A 17,594-nucleotide genomic window follows, 5' to 3' on the forward strand; every position below is an offset into this window, starting at 1 on the left:
GGAGTGGCTGCTCCAGTCTTGTGTAAAAATCCTGGACAGATCAGTGACTGACATGGACAGGCTGTTTGAAGTACAGAATGTCCAGTCAAGGTACAGAGAGTTGGATGGTCAGCAAGACAACTCGCCCAGCACAATGTCAGAAGAAAAGGAATTGAATGGTGTTTGTTGAGGGGTAAATTTTGGGAGGAATAAAGGGTTTCCAGCAGAAAAAGGAAGAAACGGGAGACCTGCAGTTTCTTTCCCCGCTCTGGAACAGAGGGAGGAGGAGCATCAGAATAACCTCCTGTTGGTGTTTATGGATTGCTGATATTTTCTGAGAATTATTAGGGATTGCTTATCCATACCAAGCAATAAGTGGTATTTATTTTGGTTTGGGGGGGAAGCGAGTCAATGGGAAACATGATAGAAATGTATAAGATATGCCTTGTGTGGAGAAAGAAATAGCTTTTCTCCCCCTCTTGTCATGCTGGAACCTGGGGCCATGCAATGAAGTTGAACATTGGAAGATTATTCACACAGCACCTAGAATCACAAGTGGAAAGAGGTGCTGCTGCCACTCAGGGCCTGCTTCTGAGCAGTGTTAGAGACACAGCTATATAAGCTAGGTGCCAAATAGCACCTTAAACAAATGGTTGCCACAACGGAATAAGGTCCATTTGTCAAGGGTTTGGACTAGATGGCCCCTGGAGGGCCCTTTCCAATGCTACAATTCTCTGATCTCAACTACGTTGCTTGACGGTAGCTTGCTCTTAGAACAATTCACTTGTCCCAGTATGCAAGAAGGAGAAACACACACAGTGGAAAATGGACTAAGGCAGAGGCTTTTAAACTGGGGTCGCCAACCTGGCACCTAGAGATCTCCACATAGTCGCAATTGGACCCACGCCAGCAGCAAAACGTGCCTGGCGCCTGGCTAGTTTTGAACACTGCTTCTGAGCATCCCACAGGTACCTGGTTGACTACTGTGAGAAAGTGATTCTGGACTCGGGCCTTTGGCCTGATCTAGCAGGGCACTTCTTATATTCTTAGAAGCTGCTGTAGGCAGAGTGCATCCTTATCTATGTTTGTGTGTATATGTTGAAATCAGAATGGTGTGCCCATATTCATTCAGTCTTGCCTCTAAAAAAAATTGTGTTTCGGAAAAAGTGGCAGATAGAGGTCTCAACATGCAAAAGATAAGGGCAGGTTGCATTGCAGAAATATACAGTGGTACCTCGGGTTAAGTACTTAATTCATTCCAGAGCTCCGTTCTTAACCTGGAACTGTTCTTAACCTGAAGCACCACTTTAGCTAATTGGGCCTCCTGCTGCTGCCACGCCGCCAGAGCACGATTTCTGTTCTCATCCTGAAGCAAAGTTCTTAACCTGAAGCACTATTTCTGGGTTAGTGGAGTCTGTAACCTGAAGCGTATGTAACCCGAGGTACCACTGTAAAGCAGAGCGTTAACTGCTTCCTTTTTCTCAGCAAACAGAAAATGCCACTGTTAGGTTAGGAAGAGTAGTGATCATTAGGGACCGGGGATATTTTTCTAACTCTGGCCTTGATCCAGGATTTTACTTGTGTGTAATATCCAGGGGATATCCACCCCTGTCTGTGTCATATGATACCTTCGGCCTGTTGGATGCAGCCTAGAAATATAATGGAACATAGGAAGCTGCCTTATACTGAATCAGTTCCTTGGTCCACCTGGCTGAGTGTTATCTACACTGACTGACAGTGGCTCTCCAGGATTTTAGAAAGGAGTCTTTTTTTGCATCCCTTCCTGAAGATGTTGGGGAGTGAACCCGGGACTGTTTGCATGCAAACAGATGCTGCACCACTGAGCATCAGCATATGCGCAGAGCACATCCAGATTTGACCATCATCCAGCTGTTGGTGGAAGCCTGCGTCCGATTACAGACCTCGTTGAATTTAAGAAGCAAAACCAGGCTTTAAAATGACAATAGGCAGTCACAATTATACCATGATAGCTGTAGAACCCCAATTATATACACATTTTGCGCTACCATGGCAAAAATAGGCAGTTGTTCGTTCACCGGCTTTAAAAGTTGGTAATTCCATGGATGGAGACAGACTCTGGTTTTCACACAGCCAAGTTTCCCCTCCTCCAAAGACACTGGAACTTCTGGAATTTGGCCATCCCTGTGGACCAGGGCAGCTCTTTGTTCCCTTTGCCCAGTTCTGGTGGTTAAAAGCCGAATCCCTTCTTTTTGCCGCCTTTGCGGCCAGAATCTCTCCTTCTCCCACTTGTGCTCTTGTCTCTGTCTCTCTCCCTCTAACAGCTCCTGTTTCTTTTTTTCTTAAGTCCTTTTTTGGGGGAAGAAGGGGGGAGGGGTGGTGGAAGAGTTTTTGGAGAAGGCCTGGGAATGTTCCTGCTTTGTGTGTGGTGTGTGGAGATGGGGCATTGGGCCTCTTTCTTTCAGATGCAAGGGGGCTATTTGACTAATTCAATGGGCTTCAGTTTGATTACCTATCTGATAACAGAGGAATTTGAACAATGTGTGTGTTTTGTGAAGGAGGGGGGAGGGCTTGGGGTGCTCTGAAGACCACCAGCTTCTTTTGCAGGTCACTTCAAAAGACCCAGGGCCAAAGGGAGGGGGGCAGACAGCCTTCCTTGCAATTTTCTCCCTCCTGTTCCCCAGGGGAAGAGAAGATTGCTTTTTTTTGTTGTTGGTGTTGGTTGGCCAATCTCTCAAGCACTCCTCAAAATAAACAGCGGTATTTCACATTTCACTCAGCACTCCCTGAGAGGCAGCGGCTTCCAGCACAGAGGGTCGGCTGCCCATATTTGCAAGGAGACACTGATCTATCTTGTCCCTTGGTGCAAATTGGTGCATCTCTTTGACCACTGGGGAGATGGACTTTTAAAAATATGGCTCATGCATGCACCCACACGCGCACACCCACCCACCCACATGCGCCCTTAAGGTTTCAGTATCCTCAGGATCGGGACGCGGATCAGAAAGTCAGGGTTCGACTTGCCGATCAGAAAGTCAGGGTTTGAATCCCCGTGACGGGGTGAGCTCCCGTTGCTCGGTCCCTGCTCCTGCCAACCTAGCAGTTCGAAAGCACGTCAAAGTGCAAGTAGATAAATAGGTACCGATCTGGCTGGAAGGTAAACGGCGTTTCCATGCGCTGCTCTGGTTTGCCAGAAGCGGTTTAGTCATGCTGGCCACATGACCCAGAAGCTGTACGCTGGATCCCTCGGCCAATAAAGCGAGATGAGCGCAGCAACCCCAGAGTCAGTCACGAATGGACCTAATGGTCAGGGGTCCCTTTACCTTTACTTATCCTCAGGATCTCTGTAAACACCAGATCACTGAGTTTGAGGTGTGTATATGTGGGTGTATCTTAGTTTTATTGCTATAGTTTTCTGAACTGTATTCCCGGGAGCCCTTGGAAAGGCATCCTGGTTTCCTTGAGAAGGTCAGCAATGGCAGACAAGACAGCTTGCCCTCCTCTAGTCTTATCCCCTTACTATGTGCAGCTCTAAGAGTGTTGCTCAGTCCAGCCAGGGCAACAGGTGAGGCTCCACAGCCTTGGCTAGTAGCACATTACAGGAACTGAGGCTGCCACCCTGGAAGGTGGGCAAGATTGTTATTTAGGAACATAAGAAACTGCCTTACTTTGAGCCTCTCTGAATTAACTTGCCCAATGTGGCTCTTTGCCTTTCTGAGAAAAGAATGAGACCACACCACAGGGAATGCAGGAAGCTTCCCTGTACTGCTTTGTATATGACTTGCAGTGGCTGTTCAGGGCTTCAGACGGGCCTCTTTCCAGCCATAACTGGAAACGCCAGGAATTTCAGCAAGGGCCTTCTGCGCGAAAAGCAAATGCTTTACCTCTGGGCTATGGTGCTCGCTTGCTGTTGGCAGCCCTGGAAGTCCTTGTATTGAGGGGCATGATATAACTATTTAAGAAGAAGATGAAGGTGGCTTCTAGCAAGTCTGCCTCCAGAATGTGGCAAAGTTGGGCATTTGTCAGGACCCCAATGCAGCAAAAGGCCCACTGCCCAACACAGAGTGTCCAACAAGACAAAATACAGCCTAATTCTTAGTTTGCATGTCCTGCCTCTCCCAGGTTGGAGCCCTGCACCAAAGTTGCCATCCAAATCCCAGGGCCAGCGCCTGTTTCTACTACTCCTGGGACCTGGAGATCTTAAGGGTCTCCTTCTTTCAAATGAGCCTGCCCATTTGCATAGGTCACAGTCTATTTCCCTATCCCATTGCCTTCTGAAGAAGCAGGTGGGTACTCTGGACAGGGTCTTATTGGCCATAGCCCCCAGGCTTTGGAGCTCCCCTGACTGGGGGTTCCTTTGCCCTCTTCACTCCTGGCCTTCTGGTGCCATATGAAAATGGTTTGTTTGTTCCTGAAGGATGATGATGATGATTTAGCGTAGGGTGTCTAAAGGAAAATGTGTGCAGTTGGAAAATCAGCTTTTAAAAGCCTTGCACAAGAGCAGCCCTGTTTTCTTTTAATGTTGTAATTCATAGGCAGCATTTCAATAAGGGGAGGGGGAGGCAGCATTTCTGGAAATGCTGGTGTAACCTCTTTTATCACACCCCCCCCCCCGTTCCTGATGTTCCACCTGTGAGCACCAGTTGCACATGCTGCCAAAACAATTGGCACCTACTCACACATGGCAGCTCCTGCCAACCTAGCAGTTCGAAAGCATGTCAAAGTGCAAGTAGATAAATAGGTACTGCTCTGGCAGGAAGGTAAACGGCGTTTCTGTGCGCTGCTCTGGTTCTCCAGAAGTGGCTTAGTCATGCTGGCCACATGACCCGGAAGCTGTATGCCGGCTCCCTCGGCCAATAAAGCGAGATGAGCGCCGCAACCCCAGAGTTGGCCACGACTGGACCTAATGGTCAGGGGTCCCTTTACCTTTACCACACATGGCAGAGGTATCAGTGGGCTTGGGGGAAATCCCAAAAGGGCAGGACGTTCTCAGAACAGTACATTGAGGATTGGGCATACCCAGTGGCCACATAATTCTGACTAATGTTGGGAAAAATATGGGGGGAGGGATGGAGTGGCTGGAATCCAGAATGGAACATAGGATTAGCTCTTCTATATCAGGCCAATGGTCCATCTAGCCCAGAATCGTGTTCTCATAGTGGCCAGCTAGATGCCTGTAGGAAACCCACAAGCAAGATCTGTGTGCAAGATCCTCTCTCCTGCAGTTTCCAGCAATCTGTATTCAGCTTCCAACCCTGGAGGCAGAACCTAGCCATCAGGGTTAGTAGCCATTGATGAAGAAGAAGAGTTTGGACTTGATATCCTGCCTTTCACTCCCTTCAAGGAGCCTCAAAGCAGCTAACAATCTCCTTTCCCTTCCTCCCCCACAACAGACACTCTGTGAGGTGAGTGAGGCTGAGAGACTTCAGAGAAATGTGACTAGCCCAAGGTCACCCAGCAGCTGCATGTGGAGGAGCGGAGACACGAACCCAGTTCCCCAGATTACGAGTCCACCACTCCTAACCACTAGACCACACTGGCTCCCACTGATGGCCTTCTCCTCCATGAATTTGTCTAATCCTAAAGCCATCCAAGTTTGTGGCCATCACTGACTTTAGAAGCACTAAAGTGGCTGCCAGGGGTACAGTCCATGCTGTAACGTTTTGTTGCAGGTCCCAGTCATTATAGGCATTCCCAGAGTACCAGATAAGGCTAAATAGGCTTGTCGGTGGGGAGTTGTATTTATTCGCAGTACCTGTTTGAAAGCTTACAATTCAGTAGACCCACCTGTTCTCAAAATGGGCACATCTGGCATCTGGGATTAATCTGTCCTGCAGGATATGGCTATGATTCACATTTCCAGGTGGGAGACGCTTCTCTTGTGGTTCGACCCCATATGGGTCCGTGCTTATGTGTGAATCGTGCAACTCTATTGAGATGGGGGAGAGTCTTCAGCATCCTCCCTCCCAGCCGCATGAGAAGACACCACTGTGAAGCATCTGTGGCCAGGGGTGAAATTGGATTTGGAAATCATTTGATCGAACCTCATACATTGACATCAAAGGAAGGCTTGTAGAAGCCCCAGCACTTTCAATCCATGCCAACAATAGATTGATATGCCAATCTGCAGCAAGGATTATATGCTTGCGTTGCCTCAAAATGTCAAAGATATGCCCCATTTGTGATTAGAATTGAACGCCGATAAGGGGTAAAGGTTTTGTTCTATCAATCTAAATAGACTGATTACTGGGAGTGCTAAGGCAAGCTATCTGATGAAAGACCGACAAAAAAAAAGTGTGACTGGGTTTGCCCTGTTTTTGCAAGGACAGAGCAGGTAATAATGCAAAGGGTGTAAGGGGCCAGGCTAGAGGGCTCAGAGGCAGATATGGGACTCTGGCTGCTGTCAAACAGCTGCAAAGGAGAGAGGATGGGTTGGGGAAGGGAGTGCTGCCACTTGACACCACAACCCTCTCCCAGGTGTGTGCTTGCTGTGTCAAGGGGGAAGGGGTTGTAGAGGAAAAGTGCTGAATGGGGGAAAGCTGCATGCTTCTTCCTTCCCAGGTCTGGTTGAAAAGTACCGGGAGTCTGACCTGTTTGCTTAGTCAACAGAGAAGCACATTCTGCTTTTTGATGACTTTTGGAGAGCCTAAGTTGAAAACACGGATGGGACGTGGGTGCCGCTGTGGGTTAAACCACAGAGCCTAGGACTTGCCGATCAGAAGGTCAGCGGTTTGAATCCCCGCGACAGGGTGAGCTCCCGTTGCTCGATCCCTGCTCCTGCCAACCTAGCAGTTCGAAAACACATCAAAGTGCAAGTAGATAAATAGGTACCGCGCTGGCGGGAAGGTAAACGGCGTTTCCGTGCGCTGCTCTGGTTCGCCAGAAGCAGCTTAGTCATGCTGGCCACATGACCCGGAAGCTGTACGCCAGCTCCCTCGGCCAATAAAGCGAGATGAGCGCCGCAACCCCAGAGTCTGCCATGACTGGACCTAATGGTCAGGGGTTCCTTTACCTTTACCTTTTAAGTTGAAAATGGTGTTTAAGGCAGTTTATGCACCATACATTTAAAGCACCCTGAAAGAATCCTGGGCGCTATCCTACCCCCCAAGTGCTACAGTTCCCAGCACTCTTCAAAAACTACAGTTCCCAGAATTCTTGTAGAGTGGTGTGTGCTTTAAATGTATGGTGTGATGTATGGTGTGTACACAGCCCGAGTCTGGTGTGATGGCCTGAGCTCCACTCGGGATGGGGCAAGTGACATAATCAAACCTAAGGGTGTCCACAGGAATTTTCTTTGGGGTGGGGAGGGGAAGGCAAGGTAGAACACTGAAAGTGGAGGAGCAGGCTAGTTCCTCAGGAAAAAAATATACAGTGGTACCTGGGGTTACAGATGCTTCAGGTTACAGACTCTGCTAACCCAGAAATAGTACCTCGGGTTAAGAACTTTGCTTCAGGATGAGAACAGAAATCGCGCAGCAGTGGCGCAGCAGAAGCAGGAGGCCCCATTAGCTAAAGTAGTACCTCAGGTTAAGAACAGACTTCCAGAACAAATTAAGTTCTTAACCTGAGGTACCACTGTATATGAAAAGAATAGTGCCTGTATATTTTGCCTCCTATCTCAAGTTCCACAAATACTAGAACTTTACTCTGTAAAAAACAACAGTTAAAGCAGGCAATTGTGGGTTATGGTTTGCCTGGGGTGATGGGTGCTTGGCCCCTTGCCTCTACCTCTGAACACCCATGCTCAGGTCTATGTGGTGAGGCCATGCCAAAGGTGAGACTTGAATGCACCTCTTTGAACTATCACAAGGTGCCCACAGTTTTCATTCCATTTGGGTGGTTTGCCCAGTTGCTTCTGTGGGTGCAATGATTGCAAATCAGGGAAGGGGAATCTTTTTCAGTCTGGGGGTTGCCTTCCCTTCTGGGCAACTTCTGGGGGCCACATTCCAGGGGTGGGTGGGGCCAGAGACAAAAGAGGGAAGAGCAATGGATTTTAACTTTACCTATTTATGGAAGTTGTGCTTCTGCACTCCCTCTCTCCCCTCCATCCAGCAAAGCAGGAGGCATTATTAGAGTTCAAGCACACCTTCCAGTCAGACAAAAGCAATGAGGGTTAAGTCTGATGGGAGTTATAGTGCAAAACATCTGGAAGGCACCAGGTTAGCAAAAAACCTGTTAAAACAACTGCACATCCTATGTATGTTTAGTGCAAAGTAAGCCCCACTGTGTCCAGTGTTTAGGATTGCAAATTAAATGTGACTTCTTTCTCACAGCTTCATTCTTGGAATAACTTCATCAGCCTGCGTCTTACTTTGCTTTACTTTTAATACACTTGCATTTTATTGAATTGGCAAACAAACAAAGTTTCTGTGCATTTAGAATGGCCGAGGGGCCAATGCTTGTTGGTAGCAGAGAGGATACGGACGAGAGAGAGCTGACACTGACTGTGAGATGGCCAATCAACACAATGGCTCTGCACCATTTTTAAATATGGGCTTTCCCTGCAACTCGGCCAGAGGGAAGTTAAGTGCAGTCACATGATCTAGGTTACTGAGCAACTCATGAATGGTGGGCATGCTCCATTCATTATTATTTTTTTAAAAAACCACCCTTCTGTTCTAAGGAACTGTTGTGTACAGCAGATGGCCTGTCTGACTATAAGGAATGATAGTGGAAACTACTTCAGCAAGTCTTGGAAATGGTTAACACAGGATAGGTGGAAATATATTATTTTCACTTCTCCCAAAACAGATTGAAAATGACCATAGGGCTCCTTTTAATCCTGAGATGGCACTTTACACCATAATTTACCACACACTGTATTTTAGCTGTGTTGCTGTTGTTGATTATGATAGCAATAGGGAGTGTGAACTAATAAGTCCCCAGTGCTAATCTAATTTTAACCATAACCTCACTTGCTATCTCTCACCAACATTCTTTCCATCTTTTGTATGGGGAGCATGTTAGAAGACCCCTATTCCCCTCTTCCCAGGGAACTCTGGGAATTGTAGGAGACAGTTCCCAGGATGCTTTGGGGGGCGGCACACTAATGTTTCCATATGAATTTGCTAAAAAACCTCAACAACTTTGGCAAAAAAAAAAAAGCGTTCAAGATTTTCACTGTTTGAAATATGGCAACCCTAGACTATGAGTGTTAAAATTGGCATGATGCTGCTTTAAAAAATACAGTGCAGATGGGACCCAGATTACACTACCTCACTTTGAGGTGGTGTTTTTTTTACTAGCAGAGTCTTATTTCAGCAACAGTGGAAAAGTCTTCTTGTGAAAAACGTAGGAAGTTCCACGGTTACGTCACCTTAGATAAAACTGTTGTGGAACTCAGGATTTAAACAACAAATGTTTCTCTATCAAAGGTAAAAAGGAGGCGGTGTAATGTCACAATGGCAAACTGAGCACTCCAGGGACACACACATACACAACCATCGATCCATTTTTATTGCTGAGAAATGAATCGGAACAAGCGTTAGAGGATGACCCTTAGAGACCTGATCGGCGCACTCTGCAGATGTTACAAGCACAGTGGTTCAATGGAGACTTTCAATGTAGCTGATTGAGTTTTAATTAGTTGAAATCTGTGTGCGTGTGTGTGTGTTCTCTGGCACATGCTTTCTATTTCTTATTGTCCTGGGTTCTTCTGCAAATGTGCTATAAAGCAGAAGTTTGAGTTAGGCCTGAATGACTTCTAAAAGAGTAACCATGTTAATATGTTGCAAGCAAAACCAGAATGTCTCGCGGCAATTCTATAACTGATTTCCTGACACAAAGCCAATAATAATAATAATAATAATAATAATAATAATAATAATGGTAGTAGTATATGCAGGAAAACAGTGATCAGCAACTGTTAAAGAATGGTATGATAAAATATGGGGTTATGCATTGATGGAAACATTAAACTTAATTTATGAGATCCAGGGAACAAAATCAAAGACAGGATAATTTTCTGTCCCCCCCCCCCCCGGCCTCCAGAGCAAGCTCCACATGGAAGGCTTTCGTAGCCTGAAGGAAGGAGAGGCAGTCGAATTCACCTTCAAGAAGTCCTGCAAGGGTTTGGAGTCCATCCGAGTCACCGGCCCAGGGGGAGTGTTCTGCATCGGCAGCGAGAGGAGACCAAAGGGGAAAAACCTCCAGAAGCGCAGGCCGAAAGGAGATAGGTAAGGCTTGGCTCAAGCAAGGAAACAAGCAGCTGCTGTGCTTATGAGACCTTGGGTGTTCTGCATCCTTTAACCAACTAGTTCCCAGGATGCTTTGGGTGACCACAGTAAAAAACAAATCCAGTGCAGTATTACTATTAGGGTTTCTCCCCAGCAAGGCCTAATCTTCCCAGTCCTACAGAGGCCTGGTTTCCATATCAGCCACTACTGTGAGGCAAAAAGGCATCTATTTTGCTTCCTCCCCCAAACACATTTTGGGGAGGGTGGGTCTCGGGATTGTCCTTGGTCAAACCTGAGACCCCTTCCCAAAGCAGGTTGAGACCCCAGGACAGACTTTGTGAGCCTCTCGGCATGCTGGGTTTTTCACTCCCCCCACCCCCAATTCAGTGTCCTGGGCTATAGATCTATGGAATCTATTTAATAGATCTATAGGCCGTGGCATTGCATTTGGGGCAAATTTAGTTGGTGGTTGTCCACTGCAGGTGGGAGCCAAGCTTTGCTCCCATTCAAAAGTGGCAGCGCTGACTGTTTGCTGCTAAAAATCAGTGCCCAGAGGCCCAAAGGGGGGGGTGGTGGCAAAGAGGCAGTGTGGCTTTCAGGACCTTCAGCTGCTGTCCAACCTGGCTGCCTGCCTGCCTGCCCTCACTACAATTAAAGGGCCATTCCCCACAGTACAGTAGCAGGCATCAAGAATGCTACCTTGCTAGAGTTTGTTACTTTAAGGCCGGAGCCCAAGCAACTCAAAAGAGCTTGAGTGGCTTTTGCCTCCTCTGGACAGGGATTGGGCAGCAGCCCTTACATTGTGCTAGGGGCTTCCCTCAGCCTTTTAAATGAATGGCAGATGCAAATTTCCCAGGAAAGGGCAAAAAACTCAAAAGTGAAAGGTCAGAGGTCAGAAGCACCCAGGGGCTGAATAGCACGGGCTGGTGCTCCTGTTCTGCGAACGTGTGTTTGCAGGATGGAGCTGTGATCGGTCTCTTTTCCCCTAAGACCCCCTCCCCTTTGCACAGTGAGATCAGAAAAAGAAAACAGACACCATAATGTGGGTCTGTTTCGGACTACAACTCCCATCATCCCTGACCGTGGGCTATGCTGACCAGGGCTGATTGGAGTCGTTTTCCAAAACACCTGAAGGCTGGGGAAGGCTGAGTTCAGCCATTTGTCTGCTTTGTGCAGAATTGACTGCTTTTGAATGTCAGCAGCTTAAGATCTTGCAACCCGGGATTCTTTTAAATGCATATGGCAGGGAAATATGCTTGGGTGGATGCATACATGAAAAGCATGTTCTTTGTCAGTGAATTGTACGCCGCCTCATGAGGAATGCCCTCCTGTGTTTGGAGATGAACATTGTTGGCATCCGTGTTTCTCAAGAGACAATGGAGTGTGCCTCCGGGGGTGAAGTCAAAGCACTGCATTAGCAGCACCCAAGGTGACCTCCCTGGGCACAAGCCTAGGCAGTGTGTATGGAGGTCTTGGGCTGCCCAGACAACAGGACCCGCCCCCCTTGGCCTTGCTGAAAAGGTCCAAAGGAAAACAGAGCAATACGTTTGGCACCAGCTTGGCTGCAGGAGTTGCCAGAAGGAACCGGACAAGGCACCATCCAACCGTCTTAGGGACTCTACTGGATTCATCACTGTATCAATCTTGCCTTCTGCAGGAGAAGTTTAGTAGCTGTCAACAGTGTGATAGCAGAGCAGGGTTGCCCCCTAGTGGCGTTCATGTGTACTTTCCACTCATGATACAGATGGTGTGTGCCCTTAATTATTGTATGCTTAAATTGGAGAGAACTGTACTGGATAGCTCAGTTGGTTAGAGCATGGTGCTGATAATGCCAAGGTTGCAGGTTCTATCCCTGTATGGGACAGCTTTGGGCTAGAATTCAGGGGTCATCAAACTTTTTCAGCAGGGGACCGGTCCACTGTCCCTCAGACCTTGTGGGGGGCCGGACTATATTTTGGAGAGAAAAAAAGAACAGATTCCTGTACCCCACAAATAACCCAGAGATGCATTTTAAATAAAAGGACACATTCCACTCATGTAAAAACACGCTGATTCCCGGACCGTCTGCAGACTGGATTGAGAAGGTGGTGGGGCCAGATTTGGCCCCTGGGCCTTAGGTTGCCTGCCCATGGGCTAGATGGTCCTTATGGTCCCTTCTAACTCTGCAATTATAGTGGTACCTTGGTTCTCGCGCTTAATTCATTCCGGGAGGCCATTCGACTCCTGAAACTGTTTGAAAAGCAAGGTGTGGCTTCCGATTGGCTGCAGGAGCTTCCTGAACTCAAGAAGAAGCCACGTTGGATGTTTGGCTTCCAAAAAACGTTCACAAACCAGAACACTTACTTCCGGGTTTGCGGCATTCGGGAGCCAATTTGTTCAACAACTAAGCCATTAAGGAATCAATGTACAACTGTATATGATTCTTGTGTAGCTGCACCTGATGGCACATTCTGCTTCCAGGTTCGGTTTATTAAAGGATTTGAAATTATTAATTCTTTTACATTGTGGTTGTTTTACTCTTGAGTATTCTGGACCCAGAGCACTTAGAACTTGTAAGTAAATCAATGTTAGGTTTTGTGGCTTAAAGTTGATGTCTTTCTTTTTGAAAAGAGAAGGCCGAAGGCTTCTTGTGATCTTTAACAAATTGCACCTCTCCCGTGCCTCATCTCCCCGTCTCTTTTCTCTTTCCCAGATGCTACAACTGTGGCGGCCTGGATCACCACGCCAAAGAATGCAAGCTCCCGCCACAACCAAAGAAATGCCACTTTTGCCAAAGCATTGCTCACATGGTGGCCAACTGCCCCGTCAAAACGCAGCAGTCGCCCAGTTCTCAGGGAAAGCCCGCCTACCTCCGGGAGGAGGAGGAGGACATGCACAGCTCACCCCTTGTTCCTGAAACCAGGGAATGATGTTGGGAAATCAGTAGGGAATATACCGGATCAACAGGCTTCAGGGCATCGAGGTGGCAAAAAAAGAGTGGGTGGGTGGGGGGAACAGTGAATAGCCTCTGCCTCCAGGCTTAGGGAAGGCAGGCACCTAGCAAGAGAACAGCAGCTCTGAAAACGTGTAAGACTTCAGCAAAGTGAAAGCTCAGGGAGCCTGAATGTTGACGCAGCCTCCTCCCCTTGTTTCAGCATGGGAAGGAGTTCTGCAAATCCTGTCCCCAATTGTTCAGTTCTGGGAAATAGGGAAGCAGCTGCTCCTTTCTCATTTTTGCTTTCTCCAGCAATCCAAATAATATTTTGAGGGTTAAAAAAAAAGCAGCTGAGAAATCTGGTTCAGGGATGGGTTGATTTTTTATTTTTGCACAGGTTAAAGTTGTCAGGAATAAACAGCTGCCTCCAGTTCTCATGTGGTTGCATGCTGTGGGGAGTACGCCAGGCAGAGAAAGCAGTTGTTCATTCTACTTAAGTCAGAACTTTAGGGCACAGATAGGGATTCTGTGACCCCTGGGATGTAAATGGACCACAGCTCCCATCATCCCTGACCGCTGGCCATGCTAGCTGGAGTTGATGGGAGCTGGGTTCTAGTAACATCTGAAGGTTTGCAGGTTCCCCACTATTGAATTAAGGGTTTATTCAGGACCCTGTTCTAAATAATACATCTAAATTTCCTACCTTTGGGGACCACAGACAGATACAATATTGTGGCCTCTGTTTTCTGCCCAGGTGTGGATCACCCCCAAAGTTTCTTACTGCCCATATGTATGTGGGGACTCATCTTGGCCAAATGGAAAAATTTAGGCCTCAGGTTTTTGAGGAAATGTTGGCCCGCTTGCAGATATGTAAAAGGAGCATTTTAAACAATGCATGTACTGTGGTGGGCAGAAATTATTTCCACAAGCCAAAGGCCTACCTTAACTGTCAAACCAGGCCTGAGACCTACACTTGGAAAGATGGCTTGTTTTTCTTTGTTGTCTATGTGTTGCTTTGCATCAGGTGTGGGAAGCTGCTACTGAACTACAACTCCCATCAGCCCCAGCAAACATGGCCACTAGCCAAGAATGATGGGGGTTGTAGTTCAGCAACATTTGACAGGCCAGAGGGTCCACATACCTGCTTTATATTACTTGGCTAGAATGTAACAGATACAAACACAAACACAGGACACTAAATTTGTATTGTTTGCAGTATTTTTAAATTTACACTTTCTGATTCCAAAAAGCCTGACAGGGAATTTAGTGCAGGATCTACTGTGCTAATTTCAAGCACAAAGATTTTGAGTTCGAGTCTTTCCCATTTTGTTTTCGAACTTTCACTCATCAGGTAAAGCTGCTGTTCCCTTGCCCCCTGCCTGCTTTCCCTACTGATGCCTTTAATTTATTTCGTTCCCAGGACAGCTTAACTTGCCGTGTGAGACACATGGGTGGGTGGGTGTCTCTTTGCTCTGAAGCCGTGATGTGAAACCTGCACTACGACGTGCGTGTATGACGTATCTTTGGGTTTGCTTTCTTTTTGCTTTCTTTGTTTTCTTGGTTTTTTGGGGGACGGGGTTCAGTGTTCATTGCTTTTGTTTTTTTTTTAAAGAAAAGTATAAATATTCTGTTTTGTATTTTTGTATATTTTAATCTTTAAGAGAAAAAAAGGAAGAAAAAGAAGAGGAAAAAAAGAGGACATGATTACTGCAATGTATTTCTCAGGTATTCTTGTACATCTCAGGGATGGAAGAACCTCAGCAGCCTTCTGGGGCTGAACAGATTGGAACCTTGTGGCTTAAAAACTTTGGGGGGGCATTGTTACATTTAACAGCACAAAGAACAAAAGAGTCTCTGTTTTTCAATTGTAGCTTGCTGTGGGTGGGTGGACTGATGTTTTTAGACACTGTATTTGAATAGATTGTCTGCATCCGCCCCCAGCTATATTCACAAATGGATTTCATGTACAATCTGGTGGGACATTTCTCCTGTGCATTGACACTCCTGCTCAGCTCCTGTTCATTCCCAAGGAGTTTAGGTAGGAGAACTTTCCTGTGGGTTGTACCTTTGGGCCATTTAGGGGCTACAGGGACAGCACAGCCAGATGCATAAAGCATGGGCAACAAAAGCAGTTTACGTATCAAGCCCATTTCGCCTTTCTGGGGGTGGATGCCCTCTCTGTTCCCAGATATCCAACCATTCCTTAAGATTCTTAACACTGTCTGTCCTCACCTGGTTACCATATCTGCATCTTGGCTGCTACTGCACTCACACATAATTTTGAATGATTTGGCCCATGGTGGCTTTCTACAAGGCCCTGTTGTGAGGCAAGGGAATGTTGGGTGCTGCTGAATCAGGGTGGCAGAGTGGAAAGACAGAGAGATCTTGACTCACAAGTTCTCCTGGCTGAGCCTGGTTGGCTCCTTGTAATATGTTCAGGCAGCAAAATCCTTTTGGATTTCCATACCATCCTGGCTTTTTCTCCTTTTCCTGTGCCCAAGTTAGTCTTGTGAGTTCCTCTTGTAGTCCAACCACATTAAGAGCATCCCAAGAGGAATTCTGGCATTCTACTCTTTTAGCAAAGTGCTGCTTCTTCAAGGTTGGAAGTTTTTAAGCCTCTTAAACCTCTACACTAGAGTAAGGGGATCAGCCTGGCCAGCTTTCCTGAGATGTGAATTTACAGGTCAATATTTGGGGGGAACTTAAAAACATGTAAGGTTGTTGGTTAATCTCTAGATCATCAGCCATTTCCCACAGATAGAGTTTCCTATCCAGGATATTTGAATAACTTATCTATGGTGGGCCCGTCCATTTCTAAATTACCTGCATTGCCAAGCATTTTTTTAAAAAAATATCATAACTTACATAGCAGCTCTGCATGCTTTCCCTTACTGGATGGACTGCAAACATTTTGCTAGTCGAAGAAAGTGTTGGTTGTGGGCTGATTATCAAGGGCCAACATTACCAGCTGCTACAGAGCCATGCAGTGGAATTTGAAAACTAAAAACAAAAAGCTGATATTAGATAACACTCACTTGCCTATAGCTGAGAGTGCTCTCTGTCTCTTCCCACCTCCCTCTCCCTCCTTCTCCTGCAATGATTGCAGCGAGGAGGTGTGAAATATACAGGATGTTAGTTTTGAAATTGCTGTGGGGATCTTTACCTTATCTACCTCAGGTTAACGTGTCTTGTGTCAATGGGGCCAAATGCATTGGTTTATATAGCTTGCTCTGAGTTGCCAGAAGAAAAGGGATGCTTCCCTAGAGTGTGTCCAAAGATTAAAATGCTACCCCTTCTAGTTTTGTATCCGTCTTAAAAATAAAGTAAAATACAGTAGCATTGTTTCCCCCCTATTCCCTTCTTAGATATTTAGTATGTGTAAATATCTTATGTAAATCTTTCTGGCTTATTTCCAGTTTTCCTTTTTGATGATTGTTTACAAACTTGAGGGTGTGGGAAATAGCCAAAGCATGTGGTGGGCATTTGCACCAGAGGGGCATAGAGGGGGGCACCCTCTTTGTACCTTGCCACTTTGCAACTTTGCCACATGAGAGCTGGTTAAGGGGTGGGGGGAATTTCCCATATCTTCCTACAACCAATGAGAGAATTGGACTTCTGAAATAACAGTGATTTATCTGCAAGCCAAGAGGAACAATGTTCTTTGGGGGGGGGGTTGATTGCAGCTTCTTCCCACTAGTTTGCAGAATTGTTTTGGAAATTCTTTAGGTCAGTCTCCCAGGCCTTTTTTTTTTTTTTAATGACAAGATGGTTTCTAAAACTCTTCAGCTTGGTCTTGCAAATAAATCGCTGCTTGGAATAGGCAATATCATTACCATTTAGACAGTGATGGACACTATGCATTAGGGGCAAGCAGTGTGCATTGCAGTCAGGCTGGTGCCAAGTCTGCACTCAGGGTCACTGTGGAATAGGGAGCACTGAATGTATTGGGGGTGGGAAGGGTGGGGGGGATGATGGCGACTTCTTGCGTGGCTACATGATTGTGTACTAGGAGACAAAACGAATGTAACTCCCATGTTTACTGCTAGCGACCAAAGCTTGTTTTGTGTCAAACTCTTTGACTTTTTATGAGGCGGGTGGGTGGATGGGTGGGAGAGGGTGGGGATGAGAGGGTGACTGTGTGGGGTTCTTTTTAGAGGGGGGGAGGGTCATGTCTGAGCTGCAGGACTCTGTTCAAGCAAGCAGCTATCCTGCTGATTATGTCTGGTGGCGACGTCAAAAATCCCCACGACTGCATTCCCCTCCCCTCCCCAATTTTCATTTTTGTACCAGTTTTGGAAAACGATGGAAACCAATAAAGAATATGGATCATAACTTTCTGTGCATCTCTTCCTTTCAGCAAAGCATACCTTGAGGTGAAGGCAAATTATTTTGGAGAGCTAGATTTGGGAACCTAATGGTTGTTCAACCTTGGATTTACTGGAGAAACTTCTGCAAGACCAATTTGTGAAACCACTGTCTGCTTGCTAGCAGAGGTGGCCCTACCTTGAGATGAGGTGAGGCAGTGACCTCAGGTGGCAGATTTGGAG

At 46.6% G+C, this 17,594-nt stretch overlaps 1 protein-coding gene across 1 annotated transcript in view; it reads left to right on the forward strand.

Annotated features, from left to right (window-relative positions):
• LIN28A (lin-28 homolog A) overlaps nucleotides 1-17,379 on the forward strand; it is a 52,533-nt gene extending 35,154 nt beyond the window's left edge. The window contains exons 3-4 of the mRNA XM_053398696.1: nucleotides 9,949-10,133; nucleotides 12,826-17,379. Of these exons, the coding sequence (XP_053254671.1) occupies nucleotides 9,949-10,133; nucleotides 12,826-13,042 (402 nt within the window). The 3' untranslated portion in view covers nucleotides 13,043-17,379. The remainder of the gene's footprint in view (nucleotides 1-9,948; nucleotides 10,134-12,825) is intronic.
• Nucleotides 17,380-17,594: the final 215 nt, after the last annotated feature.

The sequence above is a fragment of the Podarcis raffonei genome, chromosome 8 (genome assembly GCF_027172205.1).
Source record: "Podarcis raffonei isolate rPodRaf1 chromosome 8, rPodRaf1.pri, whole genome shotgun sequence".
Classification (NCBI taxonomy): domain Eukaryota; kingdom Metazoa; phylum Chordata; class Lepidosauria; order Squamata; family Lacertidae; genus Podarcis; species Podarcis raffonei.